Source organism: Pieris brassicae, chromosome 14 (assembly GCF_905147105.1).
Source record: "Pieris brassicae chromosome 14, ilPieBrab1.1, whole genome shotgun sequence".
In the NCBI taxonomy this organism is placed as follows: Eukaryota; Metazoa; Arthropoda; class Insecta; order Lepidoptera; family Pieridae; genus Pieris; species Pieris brassicae.
Window position 1 is genome coordinate 2,004,372 of NC_059678.1, and position 14,901 is coordinate 2,019,272.

The window sequence follows — 14,901 nt, forward strand, 5'->3', positions numbered from 1 at the left end:
CTTTAGGCGCGTTAGGGAAAATTGATGAGAGTAAATTTTCTCTCCTTTTTTCACACCGTCTACCTTTATGATAATATACCTTAAATAGCTATAACTAGATAAAAATAGATACTTAATAATAAAATACCGGTTATGAGCCTCCAAAAACATCGGTGGTATTTGTCAGCCGCCGCACAATGTTAGAGAATAGGACGATTTCGCCATAAGCAAAAAAACAACAACTATGCCTATTATATAACAAGAATCACTGTCGAATCACTGTCAGCAGTCTCAATTCCGATTTTGGCCAAAATAGTAATTAGTATGCATGTTAGTATGCTAAAAATATGTCATATCGTGAATATGCTGTTTTCAGCCTAGTTCGAATAGGAACATAATACTTATTTATTTTACATTTGTTGCAGAAATAATAACATTAAAAAAAAATTTTTTAAGGTAGGGTAAATTTCTATATACATATGTGTGGATAATAATTATATATGATCAATAACGTTATTCAAAATTAAAATACTATTTAATCATGTAGGCAACGCACTGCACACTTATACAATAACAATTAAATTACTAGAAAGCAATTTATTAAGACGGCATTAGTTAGTTAGTTAAGATAAAGAATCGAGAAATTCAGCAAATTTTTAATATATTTATCTTCAAAAACATCACACATGTTACAAATCAAGACTATTACAACAGTTGACGATCTTTTTAAATGGTTAAATAATGTTATTGATTTATTTATTAAATCTCACCTCAATCCATAAACCTAAAAAAAAAAACCTAGAAAAATATACCTTTATAATACATAACTATTTGTTATGTATTTTATATTTTGAGGAGAATATAATATTGAAATGTTAACTGTGTATTATTTTAAATCCCGAAAAAACCAAAGGATTTTGTTATTAATTCAGGGTGTAATATATTTTGAATATCATTAAACCATTTTAAACTACATATAGAATTGTGATATGTATATTTTTCTATACAGTGTGAGTGTGTGAGTGTGAGATTTGCCTTCACGCAATTCAGAATAAATACCTATTAAACAAATTAATATAATATGAAATCTATACACGGTAATATCCTACACAGGCTATGGCACACTAAACATAAACAAAAGCTGCATAGCTAAATAAGCAGCAAATCAGGACTTCAGCGAAGCAAAATTTCGCATCAACGACGTACGGGGTTTCCTCAAAGGCTGCCACAGGGTCAATTTCCCGAGTTCGCTTGCTGTCTTCTTTCAGCTGCAGGGCAACCTCGGCGAAGGCATCAACCTCTTGCCAGGCTCATCTGTCTCTCACCATTGCAGTCAGTAAGTGTTTTATTTATAAACATATTTTATAGCTATAATAAGCTCCATAAAGGGGTCTTTTTTATATTTAATATTATTTCGCCTCCACAAAGATTCGTATAAATAGGCCCCATCTTCAGCCACACAGGGGTGATCAGGATCTGATTGATTGACTTTTTTATGTATGTACCCATGCTGTGATAAACAATCATATACTTTCCAGAAATTGGTGTGGATTGTAGTGCCAATTTCTACATGTTTTTGTATAAGTGGCACTAATACTTCAGCTGACTGAATATTGTCTGAGCACACTTCCAATCTCAGATCTCCTGATTTGTCTTCTATCATACCAATGACCCAATTGCCCTCAATAAGTCTTCCTACAAAAAATAAGAATTAGTTAATAAGCTAAATGAGTAATAAAGATTTTTTACATGTAGATAAATTTAAATGTTACAGGTAACATGAAGTAAATAATTATTAATAGTGCTATAAAAGAATTACCTCTATTGTATTTTCGTTTCCCAAATCTTGATTCATTGATCTGGACTATCTTCCCTGGACCACCAATCTTTGCTAATATTTGAATTTTATCTCTTTGATATATAACTATAGTTTCCCTGCAATAATTATACCAATCATTTATTGTGGCTCGGCTTATGCATTGTTGTCTATTTTCTTTATATGGGTCTTCATGAATGGCTGTGTAATAGCTCCATTTTTGCGAATATGCATATAACAAATAGAACAGATGTACTAAATCCATTTTAATATTTTCGAAAAACGTTCCTTTATTTCTAGGAACTTTCGTTTTTCCTTTGCAACTTTCTTTTGAACAACACCATGAACCAAATGATTTATTCGCCGATTTAGCAATTTTCATGGGAACACGATGTGTTCTACATTGTTTTTGCGAATGCACTAATTCATTTTCTTCAGCGAATGCCACACACTGCTCATTAGTACTCAAATATTTATTAATTTTTGTCAAATTCCACATCATGACTACTTCAGTATAAAGATGACGACCGACAACTGGCCCATCGTCCTCTAAGACTTCAACAAAAGCCGGTCGTATACCAAGCATAGAACTCGTAGGCGGGTCAGGTTCTGGATCTCGTCCACATCCACTATTTCCACCACCACCAGACGCCATCACAAGCTGTGATCGCGAGAAATCAGTGTCCAGTATGTCTGCCAGTAAGGTCTTACAGAAAAGCAATCCAATCAAAGTCCAAAAATATAGCCAAGTTTCCAAAAAATGCAAGTAAAATATATGCAGAAGCACATTCACTTAAACTTAAAAGTAACGGAATGAAGCTGTCGACTCTCATTTGTCAGTGTAATTTGAATTTCTGTCAAAATTTACATTCGAAATGACGATTTGCGTTTCGTTTTACATGTTCTGAAATACACGCTGTCTTTTTTTCTTCTTTTTGGCTCTGGCACGGTTTGTGCATTAGCCAACGCCAAGTATAAGAATTTTATTCGCTGTTTTAATTATTTACAGTTTGTGAATAAGAAAAAACTAAGGAAACTAATCGTGACATAACATAAACGAATAAAAACGCATTAAATTTGTATTAAAAACTCAGAATAATTAAATAAGGGGGAAAAGAAATTAAAATTATAGTTTAATGTTATTATTTACCAAAAACATACTTATAATACTATATATAAGGGGATTAAAATCTCTAAGAAGTAAAGAAATATTGGTAGAAAGGAGAACAGAGAGAGATACTAAAGAAGTATATAAGGAAGAATTGTCATATTTAGGACAAGAAAAGAAAACATGATTCAGGTCAAAATATTTCTCGCCACACTCACAGACGAGTAACGATACCAAGTTTGTGCAAATGAAGTGGAAGGCTGTTATGTCCCAGACGTATACGGATTATAGGAGATGTGGCGGTTTTACCGAACGACAATTTGGCAAATGGCCTCCTGGGCACAGAAGACTGTACAGCATACAAGAAACGACCCTTAACCCGGCCGCTCTCTTCCCAACACATATTCCACGATTTGTAGACATATATGCCGGGCATGATGCTCATGATCATGTCCAAAATTCTTGTACGGGTATACGGCTCCCGTCACAGTAGCACTGTTGGCAAAGCCTTCACATTTCCAGAGATGCCACAATGACTAGGTATCCAACAAAATGATAGTAAATAGTTTTGTAATTGGCAATGCAACAGCTTTCACTTAAATTCAAATATTACATGAAAAAATGGGTTTAATTTTAGTGAAAATTTTGCTGAGCTCTATAACGCATTTAATAAATCACTCAATACATTGGAGTATTTAGATGCATCTGTATACATTTAATGCCAGTTAGGCGATTTACTATTACATTGCAATTAAAATTTGCATTGGCATTAAAATCAGATTTTTCAATGTAAAGAGAAAAGCAAATCTCTGGAGAAAGAAGAAGAGAATCATAAGAAGAGCTAAATAGAGGAAGTCCATAAAAATAATGAGTTGGAGCTTGTAATTGTTTGAATTTCAGGAAGCTATTTAATAGACAAGGTAATGTTTATGTGAAGGGAGTAATTTTGAGAAAGAGACTCCAGTTTGGATTTGAGGGGATGATTCTGGAACTGGACATTTAAATACAAAACACAAAATTACGTTTAATATTTTTTATATTTAGACGCAAGTGACGGCAGTCAAAATTACTTGAAAGGATTCAATCAAGGACCCCCAAGAAACTAAGATAATGAGTAACATCAAATTATGGCGACTTATTTCTAAATCCAACCTATTCTAGGCATGTTTGGCTACCAATTTGATATCGATAAGACTACTGCGTAATGCGTTAGCGTTTAATGAAATAGATATATATAGACTTCCCCTTCATAGTCTGTGCTTAGTGCTTGCTGCAGCTGCAGGCTGCTTAATGCTTTAAATAGCTTTTTAATACAAATTATTAAGTCTGGTTTCCCTTCAAAGCGTAAATAAATTGTTGACCTAAAGGCTGCAAACACATGACCTGGTCATAAAATCATAAAATTTTATAGAAATTAGAATAATTAGTTTGTGAATTGGACAGTGCTCAATTTACAAACGAAGTGAAGTTAGAAGTTATATTTCATTGGATTTTCCATGGGAGGCTGCAAACTGCAACAAACATGATCCGTGAAATAATATTCGTATTACTAGCTATAATCACTGCTTCGAGTGTATGGTCATTATTAAGCAATGTTTTTCATATGGCGTTTATCGATAATATGCTGTTGGATACTGTTATCGGAGTTGTGGGTGCTGGTAACTTCTCCTATTGGCAACTAGGGCATAGTGGGCCTCTACGAGTTGAATTAACTTCTCTCAGTGGGGATGCCGATCTTTATGTAGCTGATAATTTAAGGCAAGAGATGTATAATCTACTTTACTAATTTAAGGCAAGAGATGTATAATCTATTTAATATTATAATACAAATATATTTGTGATGAGTTTTTTTAGAATACAAACATTGTTATAGAATGTTTCAACCAAACTACATAATTGTTGATGAACTCTGTTACAAGTTTTTAATTTAGTACAGCTAGTATACAAAAAATCACTGATAAATTTAAATGATTAAAGGTATTTTAGGCCTTGTATACAATTTTAGGTTTAAAAAGTTTGTAATATCTAACTACCAAATTAATTGTAGTTGATCACATATATTGGAAAAAACACTAGAAGTTGATTGTTGTTTTAATTATAGTTTATATGTTCCTTAATGAACATTATAGTAATAATTAAATAAAATAAGTAAGTTAAATAACTGGTTAATAATAAATGTAACCATTTCAGACCAAGCTTTGAATTTGGTAAACATAACTTCAGCTCTATAAGCTTTGGTGTTGATATTGTCAAAATTCCTGCTGATTTCCCAAGACCTGTTGGTATGTAGATTTATCTAAACTAGTAACATGTGCAATAGTACTATAAATAGCAAAAAAGTAATAAAATCTCTTGCAGGTATAGGTGTATATGGACATGGAGCCCACCCAGTATCAACATACAGTATCAATGTTTTCCTAGAAGATGGAGATGCAAATGAAATAAGATTTAATAAAGTCAAAATTGAATCAACAGGTAGGTCTATCTATTTTTACCTTTTAACTTTACAAGTATTAAATAATAAAAATTCTTATATAACTAAATATATGATTCATGACCAACATTTTGTTTGTTACTATGTCAAACTTATCATGTTACTATACCTTGTTTCTTTGGATGTATCTTTGATTGGTCCTTGTCAAAATGGTACTAATACTTTTTTTTTCAGTTTAATGTAAAGTTCATTATTTGCTATAGGTAAAGAGTAGTTTGTAAAAAGAGTAGTTGTTGTCTTTGGAATTGCAACAAATGACTTCCCAGTTATTTGATTCAAGTTATATAATAATTATGACAAAGCCTGCAATTATTTTTAGTGATGTACAATATTAAACATTTACTAAATACAAATATTTTTTTTGCAGTTTCTAAACCAAAAGAAAAAATTACAACAGAAAGAGTTGAAGAAAAGCCACGCTTTTTAAAATTTCAAAATTTTTTAGATATGGTTTTTGACACATTTGTATTGTGAAACTGCCATCTTTAATTCAATTGTGAAGAATAAAATTACGGTCATAAGCAGGGCTGTCGGACCATATAATTGGATACAAATTGTGTATAACAATCTGAGGTGGCTATGTATTTGGTGTGCATAATATACACAAAAATATTCAAACTTAATTGAAACAAGACTATGCATAGACAATAATGTATTATTTTTTATAGATTCATTCTCTATAGTTTTATATCTGTTGTGGGTAAGAATTGAAATATATGAAATATTCACTGTCTATGTTGATAATTTGTAAAACATAAGTATTAAAGTTTCTGTACAGTATAATCTTTGTTGCTCCAGAGTAATAAAAATTATTTTATCCATTAAAAACATTATTGTTACAAATATATATCACATTTAAATTAATTAAATATAGTTTTTTAATTGTGAATATCTAGTCTGAATTTGAGTATAAATAAAAGTTTATCACATATTTTGTTTTTTATTTGTACAGCGATTGACGTTGACATTCATAGTAAGATGAGTCAAGACTTACAAAGTACGACTTCTGTATGTCAAATCAAATACAGTTTTGCGCTTTGATTCTCAATGTTAGGGAAATGACATTGACCGTTTCAAAGTTCTTTTTTTGCTTCTGAGGCGCAAACTAACAGTTGCACTGGCAGAATGACCGGGCAGGGCCATTTACAACCACATTGCGCATACTTTACACACACTTAAAATGTACCTTATAATATTTTTTCACATAGTTTTTGTTACATTTTTTTATTATTATTATTATTGTGTATTTCGTAAAAGAAAAGAAAGAAAAACTTTATTATACACAATATACAGGATATTTAGGTAAAGTAAAGCGCACTGGCCCCCACACAGAATTATCTGTTGTGGGCGGTGTGTCTCTTCCTTTTAATATGTAAACTGTAGTGTAAATTTTATATTTAAACTATTTTTGCACAATAAGAATATTATCTGTTAGTAACAAAGGTTATGATAATATGTATATAAGTATGATTTATTTAGAAGTGTTGGTTCAAATTCATAAATCATTTATTCATATAGGTAACACAATGTACACTTATGCACGTCAAAAACAGAAATGTATACGAATACGAATATGAAATGATTCTAATTTTACATTCACTGCCAGTTCTCAATGGCGTAGAACGGAAGAGATGAACTGGCAATAAACTCTCCGCCACTCTTTTTAATCGCAAAGTTTTTTGTTTTACACAATGATTGTTGGAGGAGCTGCAAACATTACACCATGTGGAACATGACATCTTAAGAAATAATTTATAACAAAATAAATTAAAAATAAAGATTTGTCCTCTATCAGCCGGAGGCAATAGTGCTCCTATTGTGTAATAGGAGCACGCAATTACATTCTCGTGGGAACAACACGCAAGATAGTCGAAATAACTAACATCACCTCATACACGAATTCAACTACGACCGGTCACCACAAGTAGCATGGCCAACCATCGGCTCCCTCGCCATATTTTAGGGAGCGAGACAACCCGACGCATGGACGCCGCCACAAGCAATGACATTTAAGCGAGCATGACGATCCTTGAAATGTCAACTTGGCTACATAAGAAAATAATAATACTGAAATATCGATATTGATCCACATGGATCACGATTTGTTCCCACTTTACACTAAATCAGTCGTGGATTTTGAGGATCACCAGTCAGGAAATGCAGCAGAAAGATTCAGTCACGTTACCTCTTTATACTGGAACAATTCATATCCAAGCACTGGGATCGTTTAAACATTCATTTGTATTATAACAGGCCTTAGCCTTGTTTAAACCAGCTTGCCTTAGACCCAAAAAGGCGACGGCGTGCGTCAGTAAAGAAGGATAAAAAACCTACTTCCCTATTAGACTGTACATGAAGCAATACAGAAATCTGAGGTAAATCATATGTGGTAAATGTCCTATGTTTTTGTCCACAATTCTCAGAAACTAACGGACATAATCGAAGTTTAACACAAAATTCTAATAGCATCAAAATCAATTCAGTAGTTTTTGCGACGTCCACATATTTCTCGAGAAAATAATATTGATAGGTATTCTAAAATACTTCTATTATACTACTAAGACAATAAAACACCATATGTTATGTTAATTTATTAAACTATGAACACAAAGCTTGCAACAAATTATTCAAAAACAAGTCTAATTACACTATACTAATGTACTCTGTCGTCTCTTTCTCTCAAATTGTGTTTACCTTTAATGAAAAGAGACGACTACAGTTAAAACGGTGCAAGTGATTTATTTTTTATTGACGCCGTAACGTTAATAACTAAATTTATAAAAATTAAAATACAAATTGTTCGTACTAAAAATTCAATCAGATCTTTGTTAAGCGGCTCTCGACTATTATAAACATTAAATGCTAATCACAATTGATAACTAAATAGTTTACTGCTCAAGTATTATGTTAGCACTATTTTATATGGTGATTACGTCAATAGTAATTATACGTAATTACTTTGCTTACTTTTGCTAACAAGATAAGTTGCAGTAAAACTGCTTACCTAATACTTAAACAAAACAATAATTAATTCAGTTACACAAAATCTAACTTAACACGAGCTAAAATAGCAGTGACTTGGCTCGTACGACTCCAGTATGTCAATTCTAATAGGTTTTGAAAATACGGGGTCAATAACCTGGGCTTTAGACAAAGTCAACGTTCGACCGGCGTGACCTACTAACGCCAAACGAATTTGTATGAAAATGCTCACGTGACAAAGCGAGAGCTAATGTCATTCCTGCGAATTAAAATATATTATATTATTGGGTATAGTCAATCTAGTTCATTAAGATAGTTTTGTTATTTTAATGAATTATACAATATTAAAATTATTTCATAGTTTTGTTTGACAATCATAGTTTCACAATCTTTCATTTTCCTTTTAAACAATAAAAATACTTCCAAAAGACATATGTATTCCTAAAAAACCTTCTGTAAACTCGGTTTACGGACGACAGTTTAACGTGACAACGTCATAACAAAACATTAGACGAGACGATTGCATACTTTTATGAAAAAAATCAAATAATTTTTATTGACTTATTACACTGGGACAATGAGTCATACTTTTTCGTGCGTCCAGCCGGCGTTGTCACGTCCATAGAACCGACTCCAAGAAAACAATATTTAACGACACCATATAACATAAAATAATATTTCTTATTTCTATTGTATTATCAATAATTAAACATAATCAACGACAATAATTGATATAGGGGGTTTTCAACGTAAGGCAAATTTTAGAAGTGGGGGACAAAAATGTGTACAATAAATAAATTAAAAAAGATAATTATTCGACTTTTTCAGTCTTCTTAGATTTAGCGGCTAACTTGGTTTTACATTCTTCATAAATCCCATCAATGTTGAACGCAGCCTTAATATTGTCTTTGGAAAAGAGAAATCTGTAAAAAAATAAACTTTTATCTATCATAGAATTATGGGAGATTTGAGATTCCCGAATGACTTTTGGCGCGAACTCAGATAAATTTTTCTGTCAAAATCAATTTTTGACGTACGTCAGTCTTGGCGCCAAGAATCGTTTCCGAGTATCAGCGCACGTACGTGAAATCATTATCGTAATAAAATTAGGTTAAAGACTTTATTTCTCAAAAAATATAAAAATCTCACTTACATGAGAATAATACTTGAGATTAACATTACATTGTAGTCGTTCCTAAAAAAATCACAATAAAACAATAGCCGTACATGCACTTAAAAGTAACCAAAGACATGAATAAAAAATAATAATAAGAAATGAATTTAAAAGTAATTTTGTCTATATTCACTTAGCTTCGATTTGAATGTATTGAAAGAAGTAATATTTTTTATATTTGTGGGTAGTTTATTATACAGCAGTGCGCCTTCGTAGGTAAACATTTTTTTTGCCGTAGTTCGTACGTATTATAGGTAATGCAAGATAACTCGTTCGACGCATACTTCTACGAGTCACACGTTGCGGTTTGGAGAAAGTTAGACTAGTGTGGAGAGAACTTTTTCGTCTCGATATATATACGAAATTGGCGTATTTCGTACTGGCCACTTTAATCACGATGTTCTCCTCTTTGGTAAGGAATTCCAAATTCAAATTTGTACAGCTATTTACTCATGTATTTGTGCTTCGATGACCGTCATTCATTTGTTTTTTCTTCTCTTTGCGTCACTCATTTTACAAAATGGAAAACTTAAAGTATCGCATTATTTACGAGAACGAGTTCCGCCGTGGCACTAGTGCTGCGGAAACGACTCGAAGGGTGAATGATGTGTATGGCGGCCATGTTGCAAAAGAAAACACAGTTCGTTTTTGGTTCCAACGTTTTCGTTCTGGAAATTTCGACCTGCAGAACAAGCCCCGTGGACGGCCTGATACCCAAGTTGATAATGATATATTGAAGGCTATTGTGGAAGCGGATCCATCGCAAACCACGTCCGAGTTAGCTGCAGGCTGCGGTGTTAGTGATAAAACTGTTTTAATTCACTTGAAGCAAATTGGGAAGATTAAAAAGCTTGAAAGGTGGGCCTCACGAATTGACTGAAGCAAACCGGCAAACGCGCGTCGACTGCTACTACATTACTGAACCGGCACAATAATGAAGGTATTTTAAACCGAATCATTACCTTTACGATAATCGGAAGCGCTCAGCGCAATGGTTGGATCCTGGCCAGCCAGCCAAATCCTGCCCCTAGCGAAAATTAACCCCAAAAAAGTTACTTGTAAGCGTTTGGTGGACTAGTGCCAGTATTGTTCATTGTAGTTTTCTCAAATCTGGCCAGACTATTACGGCTGATGTCTATTGTCAGCAATTGCAAACCAGGATGGAAAAGCTAGCGGCTAAACAACCTAGGCTGGTCAATCGCTCCACGCCACTGCTACTTCACGACAACCCTAGACCACACACTGCACAACAGAGGGCTACCAAATTAGAAGAGCTTCAATTGGAATGTCTAAGACATCCTCCGATACATTTTTTTCGAAATTTGGACAACTTCTTGCAAGGGAAAAAATGTAACTCTGATGGGGCAGTTCAAATCGCCTTCAAATATTTTATTGATTCCCGTCCGACTGGTTTTTTTTAGTAAAGGGATCAATGAACTACCTATGAGATGGCATAAGTGCGTAGAAAACAATGGTTCATACTTTGATTAATTAAATATATTATATTTAAAAATATTCGACTTTTTGTTCCTCCCATACAAAACGCCAATTTCATATGTAAGGACCTAATATTTATGGTAGGTGAAAGATAGTTAAAATTATTATATATTGGCCGTAAGGACTGACTTTGCCAGATGCAATATTCAGGTAGACTATATCTATAATAGATTAAATGTACGGTCTACAATCTAAAAATACGATTAATGGTCTGGCTTATGGAAAGACCTAACGCAGTGTTGGGTATATTCTTGAGATTTAATTTTCATTCACTCACTCACTCTCATGCACCCACAGACTCAGTCATGTACTCATGCGTACGAGTACTTTGGCCATAAGTACATTCAGAGCTGGATAAGTGAGAGCTCAAGGTACCGCGATCTCATTTTGTCTTACAGAGGTTTCTCACTAACAAGAGTTTTTACCACAGAGTTACAGTATAATGTAATTAGAAAATACACAATGTGGATGTATATGTATTATTAGAGCCAGCGTGTAGAGAACTGTTGGCCTAGTGGCTTCAGCGTGCGACTTTCATCCCTGAGGTAGGTTAGATCCCCGGCTGTACACAAATGGACTTTCACTATGCGCATTAAACATTTGATCGAACAGTAAAGGAAAAATATCGTCAGGGAATCTTTGGGCTTTAGAAGTCGATGACGTATGTCACGGTGCACCGACTACCTATTAGATTGACAAATGATCATGAAACAGATACAGACAAATGAGGCCCATACCTAAAAAGGTTGTGTCGACACTGATTTATTTGTATTATATGTACTATAACAAATATCGCTATTTCAAAATGGCGTTTTTTTATGTAATAGCAGGCAAACGGGACTTGGACACTCATATTGCCAGAAGGCTCGCAAGTGCCGGTTGCCGGCCTTTCAAGAATTAGTACGCTCTTTTCATGAAGGACCCTAAGTCGAATTGGTTCGCAATTACTTCAGTGGGCAGCTGGTTCCACATCGTTGTGGTGCGCGGCAAAAACTGCCTTAACGCTCAGTTGTCGAACGACGGACGTCGAGGTGATACGGAAGGTATTTTGTATTTTGCCTTGACGTCCGATAATGAAACTCAGCTGCCGAATTAGACCGAACAACTCTTCTGAACACTCCCCATGGTAAATGCGGTAGAAGATGCAGAGAGACCCAACATCTCTACGCAACGTCAAAATGGCGTTGGTGGTAGATTGCGGTGGAATTTAGCGGTTTTATGTATTTTTTCGGATTCGCTTTAATTAGAATGTTAGAATGAGAACAAATAGTTTACGACCTATTCTCAGATCTACAGAACATACCTTTCGTAAAAATCAAGCCGTTGCGCAGGAGTTCGTCTACAAACACGAGTGACACTAGAATGATTGAGGGCCTATACGGTCGCACAAAAGGACATTGTTTCTTTCATTTTTTGTCATCAATTCTTGAAGTATGGCAAAAGGAAATAGTATATGGTGGAGTTGAGTAGTTTATGTATCCATTTTGGAAGATCGATACACGATTAAAATAAAATCACTCGATAGAAAAAGAAAAAAAAAGGCAATTTTTGAAACTTTGAATTCATTTTATGACGAAAATGTGTATAGAACATGATTTTGAAACTTACACGATATATTTTATCGCAAGCCCAGTAATTCATTTCAGAAAAAAATGTTATTACGGGCCGGCGCTCCAGCTCTCCATTGCGTACTACAGTCCAACCCGAGATACTGACACAGCAATGCGTGCTGGGAGAAGGCCTTAAGACATTACAATTATATATGAATTAACACTCACTTTTGCAACTTGCCAGTGTGGTCAGCATGAGGCTTCCTCGTCTTCTCCTGACCCTCACTGAAGAGTATCAAAGTTGGCAGCTGACGACTGGTCGGCCCATCTTGTACTCTGTATTTAGTTGCTGCTTCTGGGTATCTGGAATTTATTTGAAAATCCTTGTTGCTAAACATGACCCAAAAAAAATCCTTTTGGATTGTGTATGGAATGCGGCACAGGAAAGCATCAGGAAGTATTATATATATAGGACACTGATTGTGGTTGGTAACACAGAAGGCAAGAGATCATGTGGCCAACCAGATAGAACGAACAAGTGAAAGACTCATCGTCCAACAAACTGCACAATGACATAACCGAGGCGCTGGACAAAAACCAGTGGAAATAGATAGTTCTTGTTGACCACAATGCTCATACATGAGCTGCCGATAAAAGAGAGAGAGTTATTTGAAATAAAATTAAATCCTACCAATCCTATCCTAATAATCAAACATCCCCGCTCCAATCTTATTGTAATACACATTTCGCCCAAATTCTTCAGAATGGATTGTTTTCAAATGAAAAGAAAATTGATTGCCCCATCAGTCCGCAGATTTTTAAGAGGAACTTTAAATTACCAGTATACATGACACATAACAAATTGGAAATAATAAAGATTCATTAATATTTATTATAATTCAATATATCAACATTGTGTGGTTTTTTCAAATAATAATGACTACTACTGATACAGATTTTTAAGGTAAAGTTAATTATCCTTTAATTCCATTCTTAGTTTATCTAAAACAAATATTAATTCAATTCAATACAAACCTGCCAACATCTATTTTTCCAAATTTGAAGTTCTCCAAACTATAACTAGCTGACAACTCGGAAAATACAGGAGCAAAGTTAACACATGCTGGATGCCATGCTGCATACAAACAGACAATCCACGTGGTGTTCTTATGATGCTTCAATTCATCTTCAAATATTTGGGCTCCTCTGAAGTAGGTTATCAGCTCTGGACCGGAATAAGTAGGCTCAGGGAGAAGAAGAGCAGATAATATGAGGATTGCACCATATGGTATTCCGTACCTAAGAGAAAAGTATAATCCATTAACACTCTACAGATACTAAGGTGAACACAGTATAGTAAGGATAAATTAATCACTGATTGTTTATGAATTTATAACACTATATATTAACACTCTGATAAGAGAGAATGAATGCTTTTGTTACAATTGTGTAATTTAAATAAAGTTACTAGTAATTTATATTAATAGTAATTTATATATGTATAGTATATAATACACTTTATAATTATTCATTTAGAGTGAAATTTTCTTAGTCCCATTCAAGTCCTCTAGACACAAGACATACTTTAACCTGTTTGAAGTTCTCAAAGGGGCATGGACACATATGAATAATGTGGTAAAGAGTACTCAACTAGTGAACTTAATCTGTACCATGAGAGCAGCAATGTGTCAGGCTCTGGTATGCAAATAAAAACTCGAGTTTAGCATATGACCAATGAGTTAGATGTTTAAATATATTTATCTTAATTAGCATGTTTTGACCTTATGTTGTGTCAATTGTTCTGATTACTGTATGTTATTATATCCTATATTATTTAAGTAAATCGGAATATACATAATATTTAGCAATAAATAGAGTAAGATAAATATTTGAATACACACCTTACATCTGCATAGAACCACAGAATTAAGTTTGCGATCTTCGTGTAAACGAAGGATGAAGATAAATAATTGACCATTGTCACACTTCCAGCCTTCCTTGTCCTTAGCATGACGACAATAATTAGGAAAAATAGGATTTCCGTTTCCCTGCTATCTAATTCACAGTCGGCATTTGGAAACAAAAACTCACATGTTAAATACGTCCGTTTAGCAATAACGTAAGATAAACTAAGCATGATATTCAGCCAGTAATAGGGCTTTAATAATTGTTTCAAATCACTTTTAAATGCCATATTTATTTCGGGAATTGGATTTTTATTTTGAAATCGCTTTATCTGGCACCGAGCTGCGCCCCGATTGGGATAAATTAAAAATATGTTGTCAGTTATCAATGTCAAAT

General features: G+C 33.8%; 3 protein-coding genes across 3 annotated transcripts; 1 reads left to right on the plus strand and 2 right to left on the minus strand.

The window, feature by feature from the left end:
- Window positions 1-885: 885 nt before the first annotated feature.
- Window positions 886-2,815, minus strand: LOC123718110. Its single transcript, XM_045674500.1, has 2 exons — window positions 1,799-2,815; window positions 886-1,674 (listed from the first exon to the last, which is right to left on the minus strand). The coding sequence occupies exons 1-2, from the start codon at window positions 2,448-2,450 to the stop codon at window positions 1,325-1,327; spliced, it is 1,002 nt and encodes a 333-aa protein (XP_045530456.1). The 5' UTR covers window positions 2,451-2,815; the 3' UTR covers window positions 886-1,324.
- A 522-nt stretch (window positions 2,816-3,337) lies between these two features.
- Window positions 3,338-6,328, plus strand: LOC123718111 (UPF0669 protein C6orf120 homolog). The gene is made up of 4 exons (XM_045674501.1): window positions 3,338-4,661; window positions 5,094-5,185; window positions 5,262-5,378; window positions 5,765-6,328. Exons 1-4 carry the CDS (start codon window positions 4,426-4,428, stop codon window positions 5,869-5,871), a joined length of 552 nt encoding a protein of 183 aa, XP_045530457.1. The 5' UTR covers window positions 3,338-4,425; the 3' UTR covers window positions 5,872-6,328.
- Window positions 6,329-7,973: 1,645 nt separating this feature from the next.
- LOC123718163 (thioredoxin-related transmembrane protein 2 homolog) lies at window positions 7,974-14,873 on the minus strand. Its single transcript, XM_045674585.1, has 4 exons — window positions 14,502-14,873; window positions 13,636-13,899; window positions 12,829-12,963; window positions 7,974-9,302 (listed from the first exon to the last, which is right to left on the minus strand). The coding sequence occupies exons 1-4, from the start codon at window positions 14,792-14,794 to the stop codon at window positions 9,191-9,193; spliced, it is 804 nt and encodes a 267-aa protein (XP_045530541.1). The 5' UTR covers window positions 14,795-14,873; the 3' UTR covers window positions 7,974-9,190.
- Between the last annotated feature and the right edge of the window lie 28 nt (window positions 14,874-14,901).

What these genes read in the sequence shown, in the direction of transcription:
- LOC123718111 (XM_045674501.1), top strand. Translation starts at nt 4,426, where the DNA reads ATGATCCGTGAAATAATATTCGTATTACTAGCTATAATCACTGCTTCG. An exon ending in TATGTAGCTGATAATTTAAG is followed by an intron (nt 4,662 to 5,093) that starts GCAAGAGATGTA and finishes TAACCATTTCAG; the next exon opens with ACCAAGCTTTGAATTTGGTA. An exon ending in AGTCAAAATTGAATCAACAG is followed by an intron (nt 5,379 to 5,764) that starts GTAGGTCTATCT and finishes TTTTTTTTGCAG; the next exon opens with TTTCTAAACCAAAAGAAAAA.
- LOC123718110 (XM_045674500.1), bottom strand. Translation starts at nt 2,450, where the DNA reads ATGGCGTCTGGTGGTGGTGGAAATAGTGGATGTGGACGAGATCCAGAA. An exon ending in GAAACGAAAATACAATAGAG is followed by an intron (nt 1,675 to 1,798) that starts GTAATTCTTTTA and finishes TATTTTTTGTAG; the next exon opens with GAAGACTTATTGAGGGCAAT.
- LOC123718163 (XM_045674585.1), bottom strand. Translation starts at nt 14,794, where the DNA reads ATGGCATTTAAAAGTGATTTGAAACAATTATTAAAGCCCTATTACTGG. An exon ending in TGGTTCTATGCAGATGTAAG is followed by an intron (nt 13,900 to 14,501) that starts GTGTGTATTCAA and finishes CTTTTCTCTTAG; the next exon opens with GTACGGAATACCATATGGTG. An exon ending in GGAAAAATAGATGTTGGCAG is followed by an intron (nt 12,964 to 13,635) that starts GTTTGTATTGAA and finishes AATAAATTCCAG; the next exon opens with ATACCCAGAAGCAGCAACTA.